Source organism: Penicillium chermesinum (assembly GCF_028974085.1).
Source record: "Penicillium chermesinum strain IBT 19713 chromosome Unknown utg000001l:1.0-1975020.0:1.0-1976611.0, whole genome shotgun sequence".
Lineage (NCBI taxonomy): Eukaryota > Fungi > Ascomycota > Eurotiomycetes > Eurotiales > Aspergillaceae > Penicillium > Penicillium chermesinum.
In genome coordinates this window covers 20,039-34,719 of record NW_026695311.1, presented here as the reverse complement: position 1 = coordinate 34,719, position 14,681 = coordinate 20,039, and the positions used below count along the sequence as shown (strand labels likewise).

The 14,681-nt window shown below is 49.4% G+C and overlaps 4 protein-coding genes across 4 annotated transcripts; 1 reads left to right on the top strand and 3 right to left on the bottom strand.

The window, feature by feature from the left end:
• Nucleotides 1-259: 259 nt before the first annotated feature.
• Nucleotides 260-1,712, top strand: N7468_000014 (protein kinase; the record flags this gene model as incomplete). The annotated part of the gene is made up of 5 exons (XM_058469311.1): nucleotides 260-513; nucleotides 712-893; nucleotides 957-1,264; nucleotides 1,321-1,483; nucleotides 1,534-1,712. 5 exons carry the CDS (start codon nucleotides 260-262, stop codon nucleotides 1,710-1,712), a joined length of 1,086 nt encoding a protein of 361 aa, XP_058335342.1.
• Nucleotides 1,713-2,345: 633 nt separating this feature from the next.
• N7468_000013 (uncharacterized protein) lies at nucleotides 2,346-10,750 on the bottom strand (the record flags this gene model as incomplete). Its single annotated transcript, XM_058469310.1, has 11 exons — nucleotides 2,346-3,209; nucleotides 3,277-3,597; nucleotides 3,646-5,906; nucleotides 6,032-8,259; nucleotides 8,317-8,476; nucleotides 8,526-9,087; nucleotides 9,145-9,371; nucleotides 9,422-9,785; nucleotides 9,844-10,112; nucleotides 10,161-10,305; nucleotides 10,379-10,750. 11 exons carry the CDS (start codon nucleotides 10,748-10,750, stop codon nucleotides 2,346-2,348), a joined length of 7,773 nt encoding a protein of 2,590 aa, XP_058335341.1.
• Nucleotides 10,751-11,624: 874 nt separating this feature from the next.
• Nucleotides 11,625-12,300, bottom strand: N7468_000012 (uncharacterized protein; the record flags this gene model as incomplete). Its single annotated transcript, XM_058469309.1, has 2 exons — nucleotides 11,625-11,932; nucleotides 11,994-12,300. The coding sequence occupies 2 exons, from the start codon at nucleotides 12,298-12,300 to the stop codon at nucleotides 11,625-11,627; spliced, it is 615 nt and encodes a 204-aa protein (XP_058335340.1).
• A 157-nt stretch (nucleotides 12,301-12,457) lies between these two features.
• Nucleotides 12,458-13,650, bottom strand: N7468_000011 (uncharacterized protein; the record flags this gene model as incomplete). The annotated part of the gene is made up of 3 exons (XM_058469308.1): nucleotides 12,458-12,748; nucleotides 12,797-13,040; nucleotides 13,472-13,650. The coding sequence occupies 3 exons, from the start codon at nucleotides 13,648-13,650 to the stop codon at nucleotides 12,458-12,460; spliced, it is 714 nt and encodes a 237-aa protein (XP_058335339.1).
• Between the last annotated feature and the right edge of the window lie 1,031 nt (nucleotides 13,651-14,681).

Below are 14,681 nucleotides of genomic sequence, written 5' to 3'. Positions count from 1 at the left end.
CCAATCTGTGAATCAAGACTTGCGGGAAGTCTCTGAGTTGAAGATCCTCGGAGGTTCCCTCAATCAAAGGCGGATCAAAACAGAAAAGATGCAAAGGTCGGGCATGGGGCATGCCAGTGCTTAATCGAAAATGATCTTGCACCGGGCCGGGTAAATTATACTCCATAGACACCACGTGATCGTCTTCGCTCTCCAGTCCAACCACAGGCGCTTGATCTAAATCCTCCTTTTGTTCCAATCTTTTCGCAAACTTAGTCGAATGAGGGTACAAAATCTTGTGCATCGGCTGAAACAGGCCGTCTTTGGGCGAGCTCCTTCCCCACCTAGGAAATTTCCGCAGACAGGTCCTCTTCTCGAGCCAAACAATAAGGTCGAGGAGGAAAGGCTACGAGGCTACATCCCGGAGCATTTTTACTCAGTGAAGATTGGTGAGGTGTTTCACTCAAGATACCAAGTGGTCGGGAAACTTGGCTATGGTGGTCATTCCACAGTGTGGCTCTGCAGAGACTTGCAGTAAGTCCTAGAACCATTGGCCTAGGGATTGGTAGCTGAAAAGCTGTAGGCAACATGAATATGTCACATTGAAGATCTATGAGCATGACTCTAGTCCTGGAAAAAGAAAAAAGAAGTGTATCAACATCTCAGAAGCATCCAGTCAAGTCATAAAGGCTCTGTGCTCGTGCGACGCGCAATCGATGACTTCCTAATCAGATCTGTGGATAAGAAATACTCCTATCAGTGCCTTGTGCATCCTCCTCTAGCTATGAGTATATGCGAGCTACGCAACCGGATCATAGAAAAGGTGCTTCCGGCTGATTTACTCAAGCCAACATTAATCCATATACTCCTCGCTCTCGACTTTCTTCACACAGAAGCTAAGGTTACTCATACTGGTACGCTGATCCTAACCATGTGAAACCTTACACATTTCTTGAACCGTTACTAACTAGTATCAGATATACAAGAAAATGATGTCATGCTTAGTGTGGAGGACGAATCAATTCTCTCCGAGTTTGAGGAAGCAGAGAAATCCAGCCCCAGCCCACGCAAAATCGATGGCGATCGGGTCATCTATTCCTCGCGGGACCTAGGGATTCCAAAAGTGCACGGTCGGCCTATTCTGGCCGACTTTGGGGAGGCTCGCTTTATCTCGACTTTAGGGAAACAGTGGGAGGACGTGCAGCCTTTAGTCTACCGGGCTCCTGAAGTGGTATTGCAGATGCCCTGGAATGAAAAGATTGATATATGGAATGTAGGGACCCTTGTAAGTAGAATTCACATTCCAAGCTTCTTTTGGCAAAGAACTCATCATCTCCAAAGGCCTGGGCTCTTTTTGAGCGCAAACCTCTCTTCTATGCTCGCGATTCAAACGGGAACATTTCAGATAGCCATCATCTTGCTCGTATGATAGCTATCATGGGTATGCCGCCAAAGGATATGATTCGAAATAGCGAGTATGCGACGAAGTTCTTCGATAGCAAGGGTAAGATTCTATCTCGTACGATGTAGGCGGCGCTGATGGATGAAACTCAGGAAATTGGATAGGCACCGCCGAAATCCCCTGTGTCTCTCTGGAGAAGCTGGAGAGTAATTTGCGAGACACTCAGCAAAGATTGTTCATCTCCTTCATGCGAAAGATGCTTCAATGGCAACCGGAGAATCGAGCGTCCGCGAAAGAATTGCTGGGGGATCCTTGGCTCAAGGCAATTTAGATCGGCGTCTGCCTCTAATGATAAGTCTGGTTGTTTTTGCATCTGGATGTATTCGTTCATGAAGCACGACTTGGAAAAGGAATTCTATAAGAGCTAGGTGACCCACTAGGCACCTCATATTGGGTTTGCTCTTCATGTATTATTCTGTATTTGCATCTTCTGCGCGTAGGTTTAGTAGAATGGAGAAAACAATGTATTTATCCATCTTGCGGATTATGTTTCTGGTGAACGATGCACAGAGACAAATTGCTGAACATCTTACCTCGCAGGAACTCATTTGCCACTACTGCACGGTGGAAGCCATGAATGATGGCCTGTATGGAGCTAGAGTAATTTGTTAGGTTTCATAATCTTGACAGCAATGACGTTCAGATCAGTATTTCCCAAAAGGATCTTGCTAATACCTTTTGGATAACCGAGAGCAAGCCAATTTCCTGCAAGTTCACTGTAGATATACTGATTTCAGGAGTTGATTAAAAGCGATCTGATGTTGATATTCTATTCACAACTATGTGTTTAATCCTAGATCTGAAAACATTGAACAGGATCTTATTCAGGAAAGACAGACTTCACTCACTCTCTTGTATATTCGAGATTTATATAATTATCTATGGACCTATCAGGTAGAACCTTTCATGTCTTGGGCACTATTTCACCAACCATCGTCGCAACCAACTGGCTCTTACCGGCTACCAGCGTCCCAATATCTTCAAATGTTGCGTTCCCCAGGATCTCGAAGACAGCTACCTCAGCATCAAGCCTCCACTTGAACCAATTTCGCAGTTCTACTGCCACCAAAGAGTCCACTCCGTAAGCATGCATCGCCTTCGACGGGTCTAGATTTCCTATAGGCACACCCAACGCCTTGCTGAGCCTTTGCATCAGCGCTTGTGCGATGATCTCCGCCGCCTCGGCTCTTGACCGGACACCGGCCAGATCTTTTACCACATCTGCCTTGGCCTCTTCCTTGACAGAGCCATCTGCGTCCGTGATGTTCCATGTTCCTCGGAAGAGTGGTCGGGTCATGATGATAGGAATCTCCGCTCCGCGAGCCTCGATCCGAGAGGGCACGTCAATGCCAACAAGCACTTGAGACCTCAGTGGAGTGCTGGGTATTGGGAGAGACGGGTCACAGTGGTATTCCAGTAGAGCAAACATTTCCCGCTGTGTGATGCCCAGCAGATAACCTGTCCCGATCAATGCGGTCCGCACCGCATCGTTGTCACGCAGCACTCCGTCGTCCAACATGACGCCAAGATTGAACGTAGTTGCCTTTTCGCCCTGGGCGTTACGGTAATGGGCAAGAGCATCTTGGTATGCACAAGCGGCTGAGTAATTGACCGATGCAGTCCCTCCGATTCCTCCGGCGATAGATGAAAACGTGATGAAGAAGTCCATATTCTTTGGGAGCAACCGATGCAAGTTCCATGTCCCTGGGACTTTACATGCGAAAGTGTCGGCCCAATCTTGGTATGTCATGTTTCCAAACACTTTATTCTATTCAGGGGGCGATTAGTCAGTATACGTACGATGGAACAAGGAGGCAGATTGGAGAATATCTCACTCGGAGGACCATTGCTGACTGAATGCAGCCCTTGATCGGGGGTACTCGGCGTTGAAGACTGTCTAACACCTGCTTCAGAGAGGCAAAATCTGTAATATCGCAGCAGGGCACTTCCACTCTCACTCCTTGTTTGCGTAAGTTGTCTACTAACTCCCATCCTTCGTCGTTCGAAATCCCTGATCGAGACAGCAGAATCAGGTTCTTTGCCTCTCGTTGAGCCATCCAGCTGGCTGTGCTACGGCCAATGCCGCCCAACCCGCCAGCAATCACATATGTGGCGTTAGTGTCGAATTTCCAGGTGGATTTGGTTTTCAAATTCGTCTGTAAAGTCAGCTTTAACCTTGCACATATAATAGCCGGGGCCCATACCTTTACCAGGTCGCGACGTCTCATTTCTACCACGGTCTTCCCCGTGTTCTTTCCACTCTGGAGATAACGAAACGCTTGCTCAACCTCACTGACTCCAAACATATGAATTGGTTGCGGAGGAGAAATCCGACCATCGGATAGCATGGCGGTGATGTCTTTCTGCAGCCGTTGCAAAAGTCTGGGCTGATACTTCCGAGCTTCATTGAGATCGATGGCGTGAAATGATGCATTGTTTGAGAAGGGCAGCATTGGCAAACTGCTATTGGAGAGAATATCTTTCTTCCCCAGCTCCAGGAAACGGCCGAAAGGTGCGATGCACTGCCAACTTTCGACCAGGAAATCTCCACTCAGCGAGTTAAGGATGACATCTACGCCACGTTTTTCACCAGTACGTCCCAGGATGCCCTTAACAAAGGAGGTGTTGCGACTATCAAAGATGCAGTTCTCTGGAATGTGATAAGTCTTCATCAACAGTGCCTTCTTGTCCTCTGACCCGACGGTGACAAAGATCTCAGCACCTCGCATCTGAGCAACTTGGATAGCCGCTTGGCCTGTGCCTCCGGCTGCAGAGTGGATGAGAATTGATTCTCCTCGTTGGATGTTTGCGACATGAGCCAAAGCATAGAAGGCGGTGGTAAACACGACCGGAAGAGAGGCGCCCTCGACGAAGGACATAGTGTCGGGGATAAGAATAGCCTCACTTGCGTCACACCTCGTATACGTCTGATAGGTTCCCAAGGCACTCGCGCAGACCCGATCTCCAACCGCCACGTTCTGTACACCTCGCCCTCTGCGACAGACCGTACCGGCACACTCAAAGCCGAAGCTGGTTCCAGAGAGTCGGCCCAGTGCGATAAGACAATCTCGAAAATTGACGCCGCTCGCCTCAACCTCAATTTCGATCTCATTTGAAGCGAGCTCCGATTTGGCAGCATCATCCTCGACGAACTCCAAACTGTCCAATAGTCCAGGTGAGGTGATGCTGAGCGCCAATGCGGGATATTCGCCAAATCTGGACTCGCCCACTTGCGTATCTGCCATGAGATTGACAAGGCTTTTATTCAGATAGTCGGCCTCGATAAATCGATCAACGCACAGGTGACCATTCCGTTCCACGTATTCCTGCTCACAGTCATTGACCGGCCGGGTAGAAATAGCCCCAAATACCTGACCGATGCGGTTCGCTATATGATATGTATCAACCGGAGTGGCATCCAGTGCAAGAGAGATAAACTTTGAGTGTCGCTCTTCCATACGCAGTCCCCGAAGTGCGCCTTGCACCAGAGCATGCTCGGGTCGTTCAGGTCTAACACCGCCTCCACGGGTGACCCATAGCATACCTCCGTCCGCTTGTAATAAGATTTTGATCTGTTGGTACTCGGTCTCATTCATGTTGGCTAGAATAGATGTCTCTCCTAGATCAAGCATCATGATGCAGAACCACTCTTTCAAATTAGGCAGTTGTGCAGCCTCCTCTAGAGAACGGTGGATGGTCTCAGGGACCCCAGAGTGCTGTAGGTTTACTGTTAGTTTGTTCGCGACAGTCTCTTGGATGGTGGATGTAAAATCCAAGACTATCAAAGTCCGCGGAGGTGGCCGTGAACAGTCTTTGGCTTCAGCGACTGCGGTTGTGATCAAAGCACTGTGTTCATGACAGACGGGATCATCATAATCTTGAAGGTTCAGATCGATGCCCGAAAATCCAGTGCGTTTGAGTAGTTCGTCCCAGACTGTGTCTGAAACACCAGCACTGAATGTGCGATATGCATCCCGGTAACGCCACCACCCCGGAAGCAATCCAAATGCAAAATTAGTACGGACAACTTCAGGGTCCGTAAGTTCAAAGAGTGCAAGCTTGCCACCTGGTTTGAGTAATTTCCTTGCATGTCGCAAAGTAGTATACAAATCCTCGGTGGCATGGAAGACATTATCGGCGATGACCAGATCGTAGGCCGCCTCCTCAAAGCCTTGTTTCACTGGGTCCCTCTCGACGTCCAGGACAGAAAAAGCCACTTTGTCTGAGAGGCCCTCGAACATACTTGCAGCATCAGAGAAGAAGCCGGCTGAGATGTCGGTGTATGTGTAATGAGAAAACCGCGGAGTCCTGGCCCCGGCTTCACGGGAACCGTTCTGCGTCAATGTGTCCAGAATATATCTTGTCATACCGCCAGTTCCTGCTCCAATTTCCAGGATCTTCATATCCGGATGTTTGTGGGCGTAGAGATCGACGAAGGCCAGGGTTTTAGACAGGCCGTTGGTGGCTTGTATAATTCACGGTAATAGTCTTTGACCAGGGGAGTCTGGAACATGATTTGCAGTGCATCTTGCTGTCCGGTCAGGATCTCATAGAGATTACGGGCCAATACGGCATAAAATCTCCCCCGACTGTTGAGACCTTCAAGGCGAGCCAACAGATTTCGGTAAAAGATTTCGTCGTTCAGCACCTTTCTGAAATCGATGCCCTTGGTAGCGGGAGCATTTGTGGACAACTTCTGCTGTTCACGCTCCATCCACGCGAAGTATTTGTGATGGTGGGGCGCGAGCTTATCCTTATCCATAGCTGTGAGCCCCTTCAATGTTCGCAAGATACAAAGGTACAACAGCAGCTTAACGTCGTGATCCAACTCCAAAGGCGCCGGTTGCAAGGGGATCCCGGTCGTGACCTGGGCCAGCAGTTCTTCCGTGGTCAACATCTCAATGTCGGGACGGTAGTCAAAGTTCCAACAAAGACGGCGGGCTTCCTCTCTCTTACTCTTCTCCGTCAGGAACTTCCCCTCAAGGCCATTAACAACCACCACTGACCGTACTAGCGATGGCTCGTGGGCCACAATATTGGAAGTGGTATTCCCGAGACCCAGGAAAGCTGATTGATTCCATGCTACCATATGCGGCGAATCGCGTTGATCCTGAAGGGGTGGGATTCCTCCTTCTGCAATCCAGAGGTAACGAATCCCGGCAACCACGCTGGGGGAGATCTCAGTGCCACCCTTCGTCATAGCGACCAGGCCCATTTGGAATAATCCGTCCAAGAAGGTTGGATGGACCGTAAAGTCCGTCTGACTGAACCGTCGGGCCTTGACTCTCCATTGGTGGGGATTGATCTCCCCAAAACATTCCAGTTCATCATTGTACGCGCATGTCTTGATGGCCTGATGGGCGGGGCCGAAGTCGATGCCATTCTGTGCCAGTACCTTGTAGATGCGCCCCATATCGACTTTCTGCGGACAGGAGTTGCGAATGCGACAGAACTCCGTGGCATGTCGCTTCCATTCTTGCTGAGCTTGTTGCCCTTGGTCAACTAGGCCGCTCTCATCAATGTAGGAAACTTGGATACGCCCCCGACACGCCTCGACCCAACTATCATTCTCAATGCAGTAGAGCCGGAACTCCGACCAGGGGTTCTCACGGTCAGCTGACTGTCCACTAGACCGGAGGTAGAACTCCACCTCGGTACCATCGGGATTTTCTGAGATAGCTAGTGCTCGAGAGAAAGATACATCTCTTAACGTGTATCCCGCAATCGCTCGATCAGATCGGGATCGAGAAATGCTCTTAGCAGCCTCTACAGCCATAACTAGCATAGCCGCCCCGGGAAGTATGTTCACTCGCGCGATCTTGTGGTCTCCAATCCACGGTTCTTCAGTTAGCTTGATTCGCTTTCTCCATTTGGCCTCGTGTTGATTCCAGTCTGGCACTCGTATCCCCAGGAAATCGTTACGCGGTGCTTCCCGTAGCCGGTGGCCCTTGCTTACCCGTGATTCTCTCCAGTAGGAGAGGCTGTGGTCGAAAGGGTACTCCGGTAGATTGGTCAGTAGAGTGGGTAACGGGAGCATTCGCATGTTCAGCCGGTTGAGTGTCTGGATACTGGTACGGTGTCCACGGCAGTAGAGGTATCCGAGAGCATTGAAGAAGCTCTGAACTGCATTTACACCACGAATAAGAAGAGATGTATATCCGGCAGCTGCATTCCGACAGGCTACGTTCAACGTATCCTTGATAGGCCGTTGCAAGGCAGAGTGCGGGCCTACTTCCAAGACGTCCTCAACTTGCAATCTACTGTCATGAATGATCTCACCGTTTTCTTGAACCCTCAACAAGACAGCAACTGCCAAGGCGGTGGCGAATCGAACTGGTGAGACCATGTTCTGCACCCAATATTCATTGCGCCTAACCTGCTCGGGTGTGACAAGCTCGCCTGTCACTGAGGAGACCATGGCAGGGACGAGGGATCCATGGCGAGAAGATAACCTCCCCATGGACTTGAGGTATTCTCCAGCAATGGTTTGCATATGAGCAGAATGGTATGCCACGCCGACTGGGAGTTTGCGTGCAAATATACCGACCAGATCGAGAGTCTCCTTGAGGGTGTTGATCTGTTCGGCGTCACCGGTGATGGTGATGTTCCCAGGGCTGTTGATGCAGCCGACGGAGATACCCAAGTGTCCATATTGGGATTCAATAGCTTCGAAATAGGGGGTAACTCCGTCCTCAGACAAGTTGACTGACAACATTGCACCAATTTCGGTCTTACTAGTCGCAAGCCGAGAGGATAGAAGACCTCGATAGTAGGCAACGCTGATCGCGGATCGTCGGTCCAGAGCCCCAGTGGAATATCTGGAAGATTTGTGTTTAGTCTTTATATTAACGGCAGCAGAGGAGAAGGGTACCTACGCAGCAGCAATTTCGCCTGATGAGTGACCTACTACTACCGTCGGGTGGACGTCTATACTTTCCATCAGGTCCACCAGACCAATCTGAACGGCAGTGCACAGAGTCTGACTAAACTCAGGTTCGCTGATTCTTGTTTGTATTTCGTCTCGTGATAACTCATCTGCGCAATGCGTCAGCAAGTACGAGTAACGTGTGGTCAAGTTAATTACCTTCCAGATTCCAGGGGCATCCTAAGGTCCTCAGAACCGCAGATGAGTCTGCGATGCTCTGCGCATAGAGCGTATATTGCTGCAGTTCGCGACCCATAGCAGCCCACTGCGCTCCTTGGCCAGTAAAGCAGAGCGCCAGGCGGGGGGCTTTGAGAGCCCGAACAGGTCGGGATGGCTTAATTCCAGATGCTAATTGGGCCGGAGATTCGCAAATGACGAAAGATCGCCAGAGTAGCGCACTCCGACGATAGTTGAGCGTGTATGCGAGGCGTGAAAGATAGGTCTCATTGATGAGATGCTTTGCCGCCTGGAAGTGTTGGTTATAGGCAGCTGCCAGGCGGCTAACTCCTTTTTCGTCCTGTGCAGACAGAATAAGTATCTGGGGATCCAGATGCGCTAATGTGAAACTGTTCTTTTTTTGGTATCCATCTAGTCCAGCCAGTTTCAAATGATGATGAGCGTCTTCCATAATGACATGCGCGTTGGTGCCCCCGAATCCAAAGGAGTTGATAGATAACCGCCGTAAGCCGTTTGATGGCCACTGGCAGAGCTTTCGTGGGAACTGATTCGCCGTTAGCTCATCAAAGACAACACCAATCTCTGTCAATGGACAACATACCAGCAGATCGGGATGGCTTTCTTCAATAGTGCGATTGACATTTTCTAAGCCTGCAATGGCCGGAATCATCCCTTGCTCGAGCATGAGGACGCTCTTGATAAGGCCAGCAATGCCACTAGTTCCCTCCAAATGACCGATATTAGATTTGACGGAACCAACATACAGCGGACGGGCGGGAGAAATAGAGCTCTGAAAGGCATCCGCAATTGCCCCCGCTTCAATAGGATCTAGTATTATTAGCTTATAGAGATTACCAACGCAGACATGAAATACTAACCACCGACCGGCGTTCCTGTTCCATGCGCCTCCACATATCGCGTCAGGTGCATGTCCAACCCTGCCTTCTGGTACGTGTCTCGGATGAGCTCTGCTTGTGCTTGTCGACTGGGCTGAACGATTCCCGGCGTGCGCCCGTCTTGGTTCGTCCCTGTGGCGCGAATAACCGCACGAATTGTATCGTTGTTGACGGTGGCATCGCTAACGCGCTTTAGAATCAGGGCTCCGAAGCCCTCGCCACGTCCGTATCCGTTTGCCTTCTCATCGAAACTCCAACATCGACCGTCGGGTGATAAGAAACCCTGATTGTTCAGGGACATGGCCATATCTGGGCTCAGGAAGAGGTTCGCACCAGCTACAATGGCCTATTTCGTATCTTAGCAAATATGGCATGACAGCTGCTTCCTTGTCCTTCTGTCTTACCATGTGCGCATCTCCATTGCGTAATCCTTGGCATGCTGCATGGAAGGCCACGAGCGTACTGGAGCAAGCAGTGTCCATATTAATCGATTCACCGCGAAGGTTGAAGAACCAGCTGATACGATTCGCGAGCATGTTGGAAGATACAGAGCTGGCTGAATATTGGCCACCGAATTGCGGATCACGAGTGGAAAAGGTCTTGTAGTCATCGCCGAAACTGCCAGTATGCACGGAGGTTTTAGAATTGAACACCTGCTCCATCGGAATTCCAGCTTTCTGCTCATTAGCGGGGCCTCTATATGCAATGCTTGTTCATTTACCGTTCTCTAACGCATGGTATGTCGTTTCGAGGAGAATTCGTGATTGTGGATCGATCTCAGCGGCCTCCCCAGGTCCGATGGTAAAGAACGGTGCGTCAAAAGCGGCCACATCGCCGTCAACAAAATGCCCGCCTCTTAATGGAAACTAGATGGTAGAATGGCTGCCTTAGCGGCTGCATTGTCCATAACAGGAAGCCCAATATAATGAGATGACCTACCCCGTTTAATCGTTCCTCATCTGGATCATACACCCCTTCCATGCGGATGCGACTCTTTGGAAAAGTCGAGCATGCTGAACGTCCCTTTGTCAAGGCCTCCCAGAAAGAATCTTCCGATTCCAACCCCTGTGGAAAGCGAAATGACATCCCCACGATCGCAACTGGCAGCGCACCAATTTCGTCATTCTTAACCGCTGCCGTTGGCATAAGCGACGTGCACGGATGGGCAACGTGCCCATTCATACTTTCGTCTCGAAATAGGCCATTATTGATCTTATTGGATGAAATATGCGGGGTTTTCTCATTTGCTGAGACTCGTCCACTGGTAGGCCATTCGAGCGCCAGCCAGCGCTGAATGATCTCGGGTAGCATCGCGGTTCGATTCGGAGGAAGGTTGATGGTTGATGGGGAGCTGCAATCGTCTTGGTAGTGATGTCACACGAATGAACGTAGAATTTAGCGGTAATGTTTACTACTTAAAGCCAATGAAGGTCTGTTGCCTCAGGCGTCCAGTACCTTTTTGCCAACTGGTAGAATAGCGCTTCTAGCTTGTTGGCCTAGTCAGAGGTGTGATAAAAATGGATCATGCTCTAGCGAAGTATGAATGTGCTGCGCAGAATACATGCATATTCGAGACTAAAAATTTGGGGCGATAACTCTGCGAAGCAGGTTTTGGCCTCCACCCTCTTTGTAGTATCCTATCACCAGAGCTCACATCCTACCCCAGCCACGGACTTCTAAACTATAGTGCGATATGACAGCCCATCTTTACTTCTTTAGGATAATCACGTCGGAAGGAAACTCCAGTGCAAGTAAGCGAGGCCCCAGATCAGCGACTCTGTAAGTTAAAAAGCGGACATTCGAAATGTAATAACCAATTTGAAATACCCCTAGTGGAATTCGGGGGGCCGCTGCAGGTCAATTACACAGGTAAGTTGAGAGCGACTAGACGAAATGTAATGACGAGTATTGAATACCGAGTCAGTAGTTTAGAGGTAACATGAGTATGTATAGATTGAGTCTTCCGTCGGACTCTACCGTCGAAGTCTACACGGCGTCATAGGATGAGCATATCGAAGGGATGTACTTTCTTCTTTTGCTGAACCCGGCTAGGCTAGTAACTTCATATAGTGACAGCGCGCGATTGTGTGATTTTCAAGCCCCGCAGGGAAGATAGCTATAATACACGACAATTTGGGCACATGTCAACAGAAGTAACTAAACGTGGACTTAATAGATGACAACACTACGCTAACCGCCGCATCGGCCACTCCCACATCAGCACCAAAGCAATGATCTCAGCTGCGCAGAATCCCAGCATCATCGCTAGCTGCTTATGATATCCCTCTGCAAATGCCGCACGCACAATCGCCTGATCGGCCGATGGCAGGGTCGTTACCGACGAGAGATCGTGGAGGATGCGAGTAATTGAGTCCAAAGGCAATTGTGTTGCTAGTATGGTTCGGGCGGTGTTGTTTAATAAATTTGTCGCGATGGAGACTCCCACCGCGCCGCCTAAGATGCGCAGTTGGGTGACTCCGCCCAGAGCAACGGCTATTATGAGTGTGATTGTCAGAGATATAGGTGGAAGGTTGGCCCGACAATGGAGACATACCTAAAGCACTTCCCTCCACTAAAAATGGCACAATATTCAAAAGGGTCGTCAGACTGAGGCCGGTGCCCAGTCCAGCTAGTATTTGATATCCGTATATACGGGCGGGGAGATGCGCGTTGACAGGAACTGAGTAAAGAAGACCAATTCCTAAGACTTGCAGAGTAGTGGCGACGAGTAATACCACGATGGGCGGGATGCGGCCTCGCGCAGTAAGCCCGCCCGTTAAGCCCGATCCAAAAGCAATGGTCAGCGTGAATGGCAAAATACAGATGCCTGAGTTGAGGCCGGACCGGCCGTTGATACTCATGAAGCGAAGGGGAAATTCAAGCACAAGTGTCACGAAAGGAACCCCGGATAGTAGTGCGTTTCTAGTACATTGTTATCATTAGTATATGATCTTCTGTCGACTGTTTTCAACCTTGCCTGCAATCAACAGGGCAGAGTCAATGGGAAAGAGAACGCACTCACAGGTATAATCCCATCAGGATCCGGTTTTTGAGGAAACTCCAGGGAAGTATCGGCTCCCGTGCAGACTTGATATGATATAAATACCATTGCCAAAAGAGGAACAGAAGCAGAAAAACTCCTGCGACAACCAAAAAGGCAATAACCAGGGCAGAGCTCCATGCAAAGGATATACCGGCTTCCTCAATAGCCACAATTAGCAGGACTGATGCAGCCAGAAGTATGAAGAAGCCCGGGTAGTCGATGCGACCACGAAGATCGACGTTTCGCTTGGTGAAACCGAGTGATACCTTGGATGTGATCTCAGAGTGGACAGGAAATCCGGCTGGCATGGTCACAAGGACAAGAAGAAGTCCCGTAACCCCAATAGGGAGATTTATCCAGAAGATCCAGCGCCAGGTGGTGCCATCCGAGATGATTCCACCTAAAAGTGGACCCAACAGAAAGCTGAACGCGATGGCAAGAGAGATGATTCCATTATAAGCACCGTACTTGATTGGCTCCACCATCTCTGCCACAATAATGGGGACCATGCTGAAAATACCAGCACCACCAATTCCTTGGAAAGCACGACAGAGAATACTGAAAGATAGTCAGATTGTTAGCATTATTAGCAGCGGAAGAAAACCGTCACCTACAGTTGGATTGGGGACTGAGCTCCTCCACACCCTCCTGAAAAGGCAAGAAAGAGCACCACAGCGATAACGAGCATCAACTTGCGACCAAAAAAATCGCTTGATTTGGCCCAGATAATGAGAAAGCCTGCGCAACGGTCAGGGGAGGACTAAGGTAGCAATATAGAGTATGTTGAAAAGGTTCGTACTGAAGTAGGAGGTCAGGTAGCTCGACACCACCCAGCTGCTTTGCTCGAATGCATGTAAATCGTTGGCAATAGCCGTCAGCGAGGTGCTGACAATGGTGATATCGAGGGAAGAGAGAAAGACGCAAAGGCAAAGGCTGATACGACAGATTAGCCATTGGGATGTTTCTGGTCTCCACACGACGATACGCACCCAGTTGTAAGGAGCCTAAGTCTCAAGCCTTTCAGTGATTTGGGATGTGAAGCCTCGTCGTTTTCGCCATCTGCGTCAGTGTTCCTAATCCCTTCACCCGACGAAATCCCATGCGGGAGACTGGACTGAAAACGGGCAGTGTCCTCACAAAATCCAAGTCGGTTTTTCTGTTCAGCCATGATAGCAGTTAAGGTAGAGGCTAACACATTCCTTTTGGTTGGAAGCCCATATTCGTTCATACCCCGAAGCAGGCTGCGGGGTTTCTTGTACGTAGGAGATCCGCAGGCCTTGGCAGGCCATCAAATTCAGAAACACCAACAGCCCTTGTGCTCGAGGGGCGATGCAGGCTGCCGATCCCTGTAACCGCCGGACAGTGAGAAGAAACCTTTCTCGTTTCTTTGTTCAGTCTCCGTTAGATCTGCGAAAATAAAGGATCTATTTATATAAGTAATATAACCCCTAAGCGAGCTGCGTACCTAACCAAGCTATGCAACCTAAGCCACGACAATTGCACCATGCCATATGAAACAACTTTAATTATTTTTACTGCATCTCTCGCAGATGATCAACATATATTAGAGTGAAATTCCCTAATATATTTTACAACACGTTGCTCAAATTTGCGTAAACGTCGGATAGGATATATACCCACCAGATACATATTTAAACCATGCCAGAAGTACCGTACTGTAATCCATACCGGTACAATATAGCTTGTATTAGCTCTAAGGGACTACAACCCTGATAGTGTTCTAACCTTGAAAGTACTAGGACTGTCTAGACTGCTCACAAAAAAACTACGAACCAAAGGTATTCAAAGTCCGAGACACGGCCCGTATTCAATTCACTTTCCGTGTTAGCGTCTTCGTAACTCGCTTAACTCTCGTGTAAATATACATGCGGAACCTTTAACACTCAATTTTCGTATTGGGATACTAGATTGTATTCTAACTAGACTTTTTAGGCTGTACTGCTTGGCCCCTCGTAATGTTACTTCATACAGCTGCGACTTACAATCTAGATCAGTAAGGCCACCTGCAGATCTGCCGCTCAATTTGGGGGCCATTAGGTGGGTTGCATACATGGTAGCTCTGCTGGTTGATGGGGCTGGGGGTCGGGCTGATCTTGTGACACATGTTCTGTCTTCCCGTTGCCACTAAGGGCCTGCAGTAGTAGCGGCAGTAGTGCCCCGAATTAGTGGGATGCACTT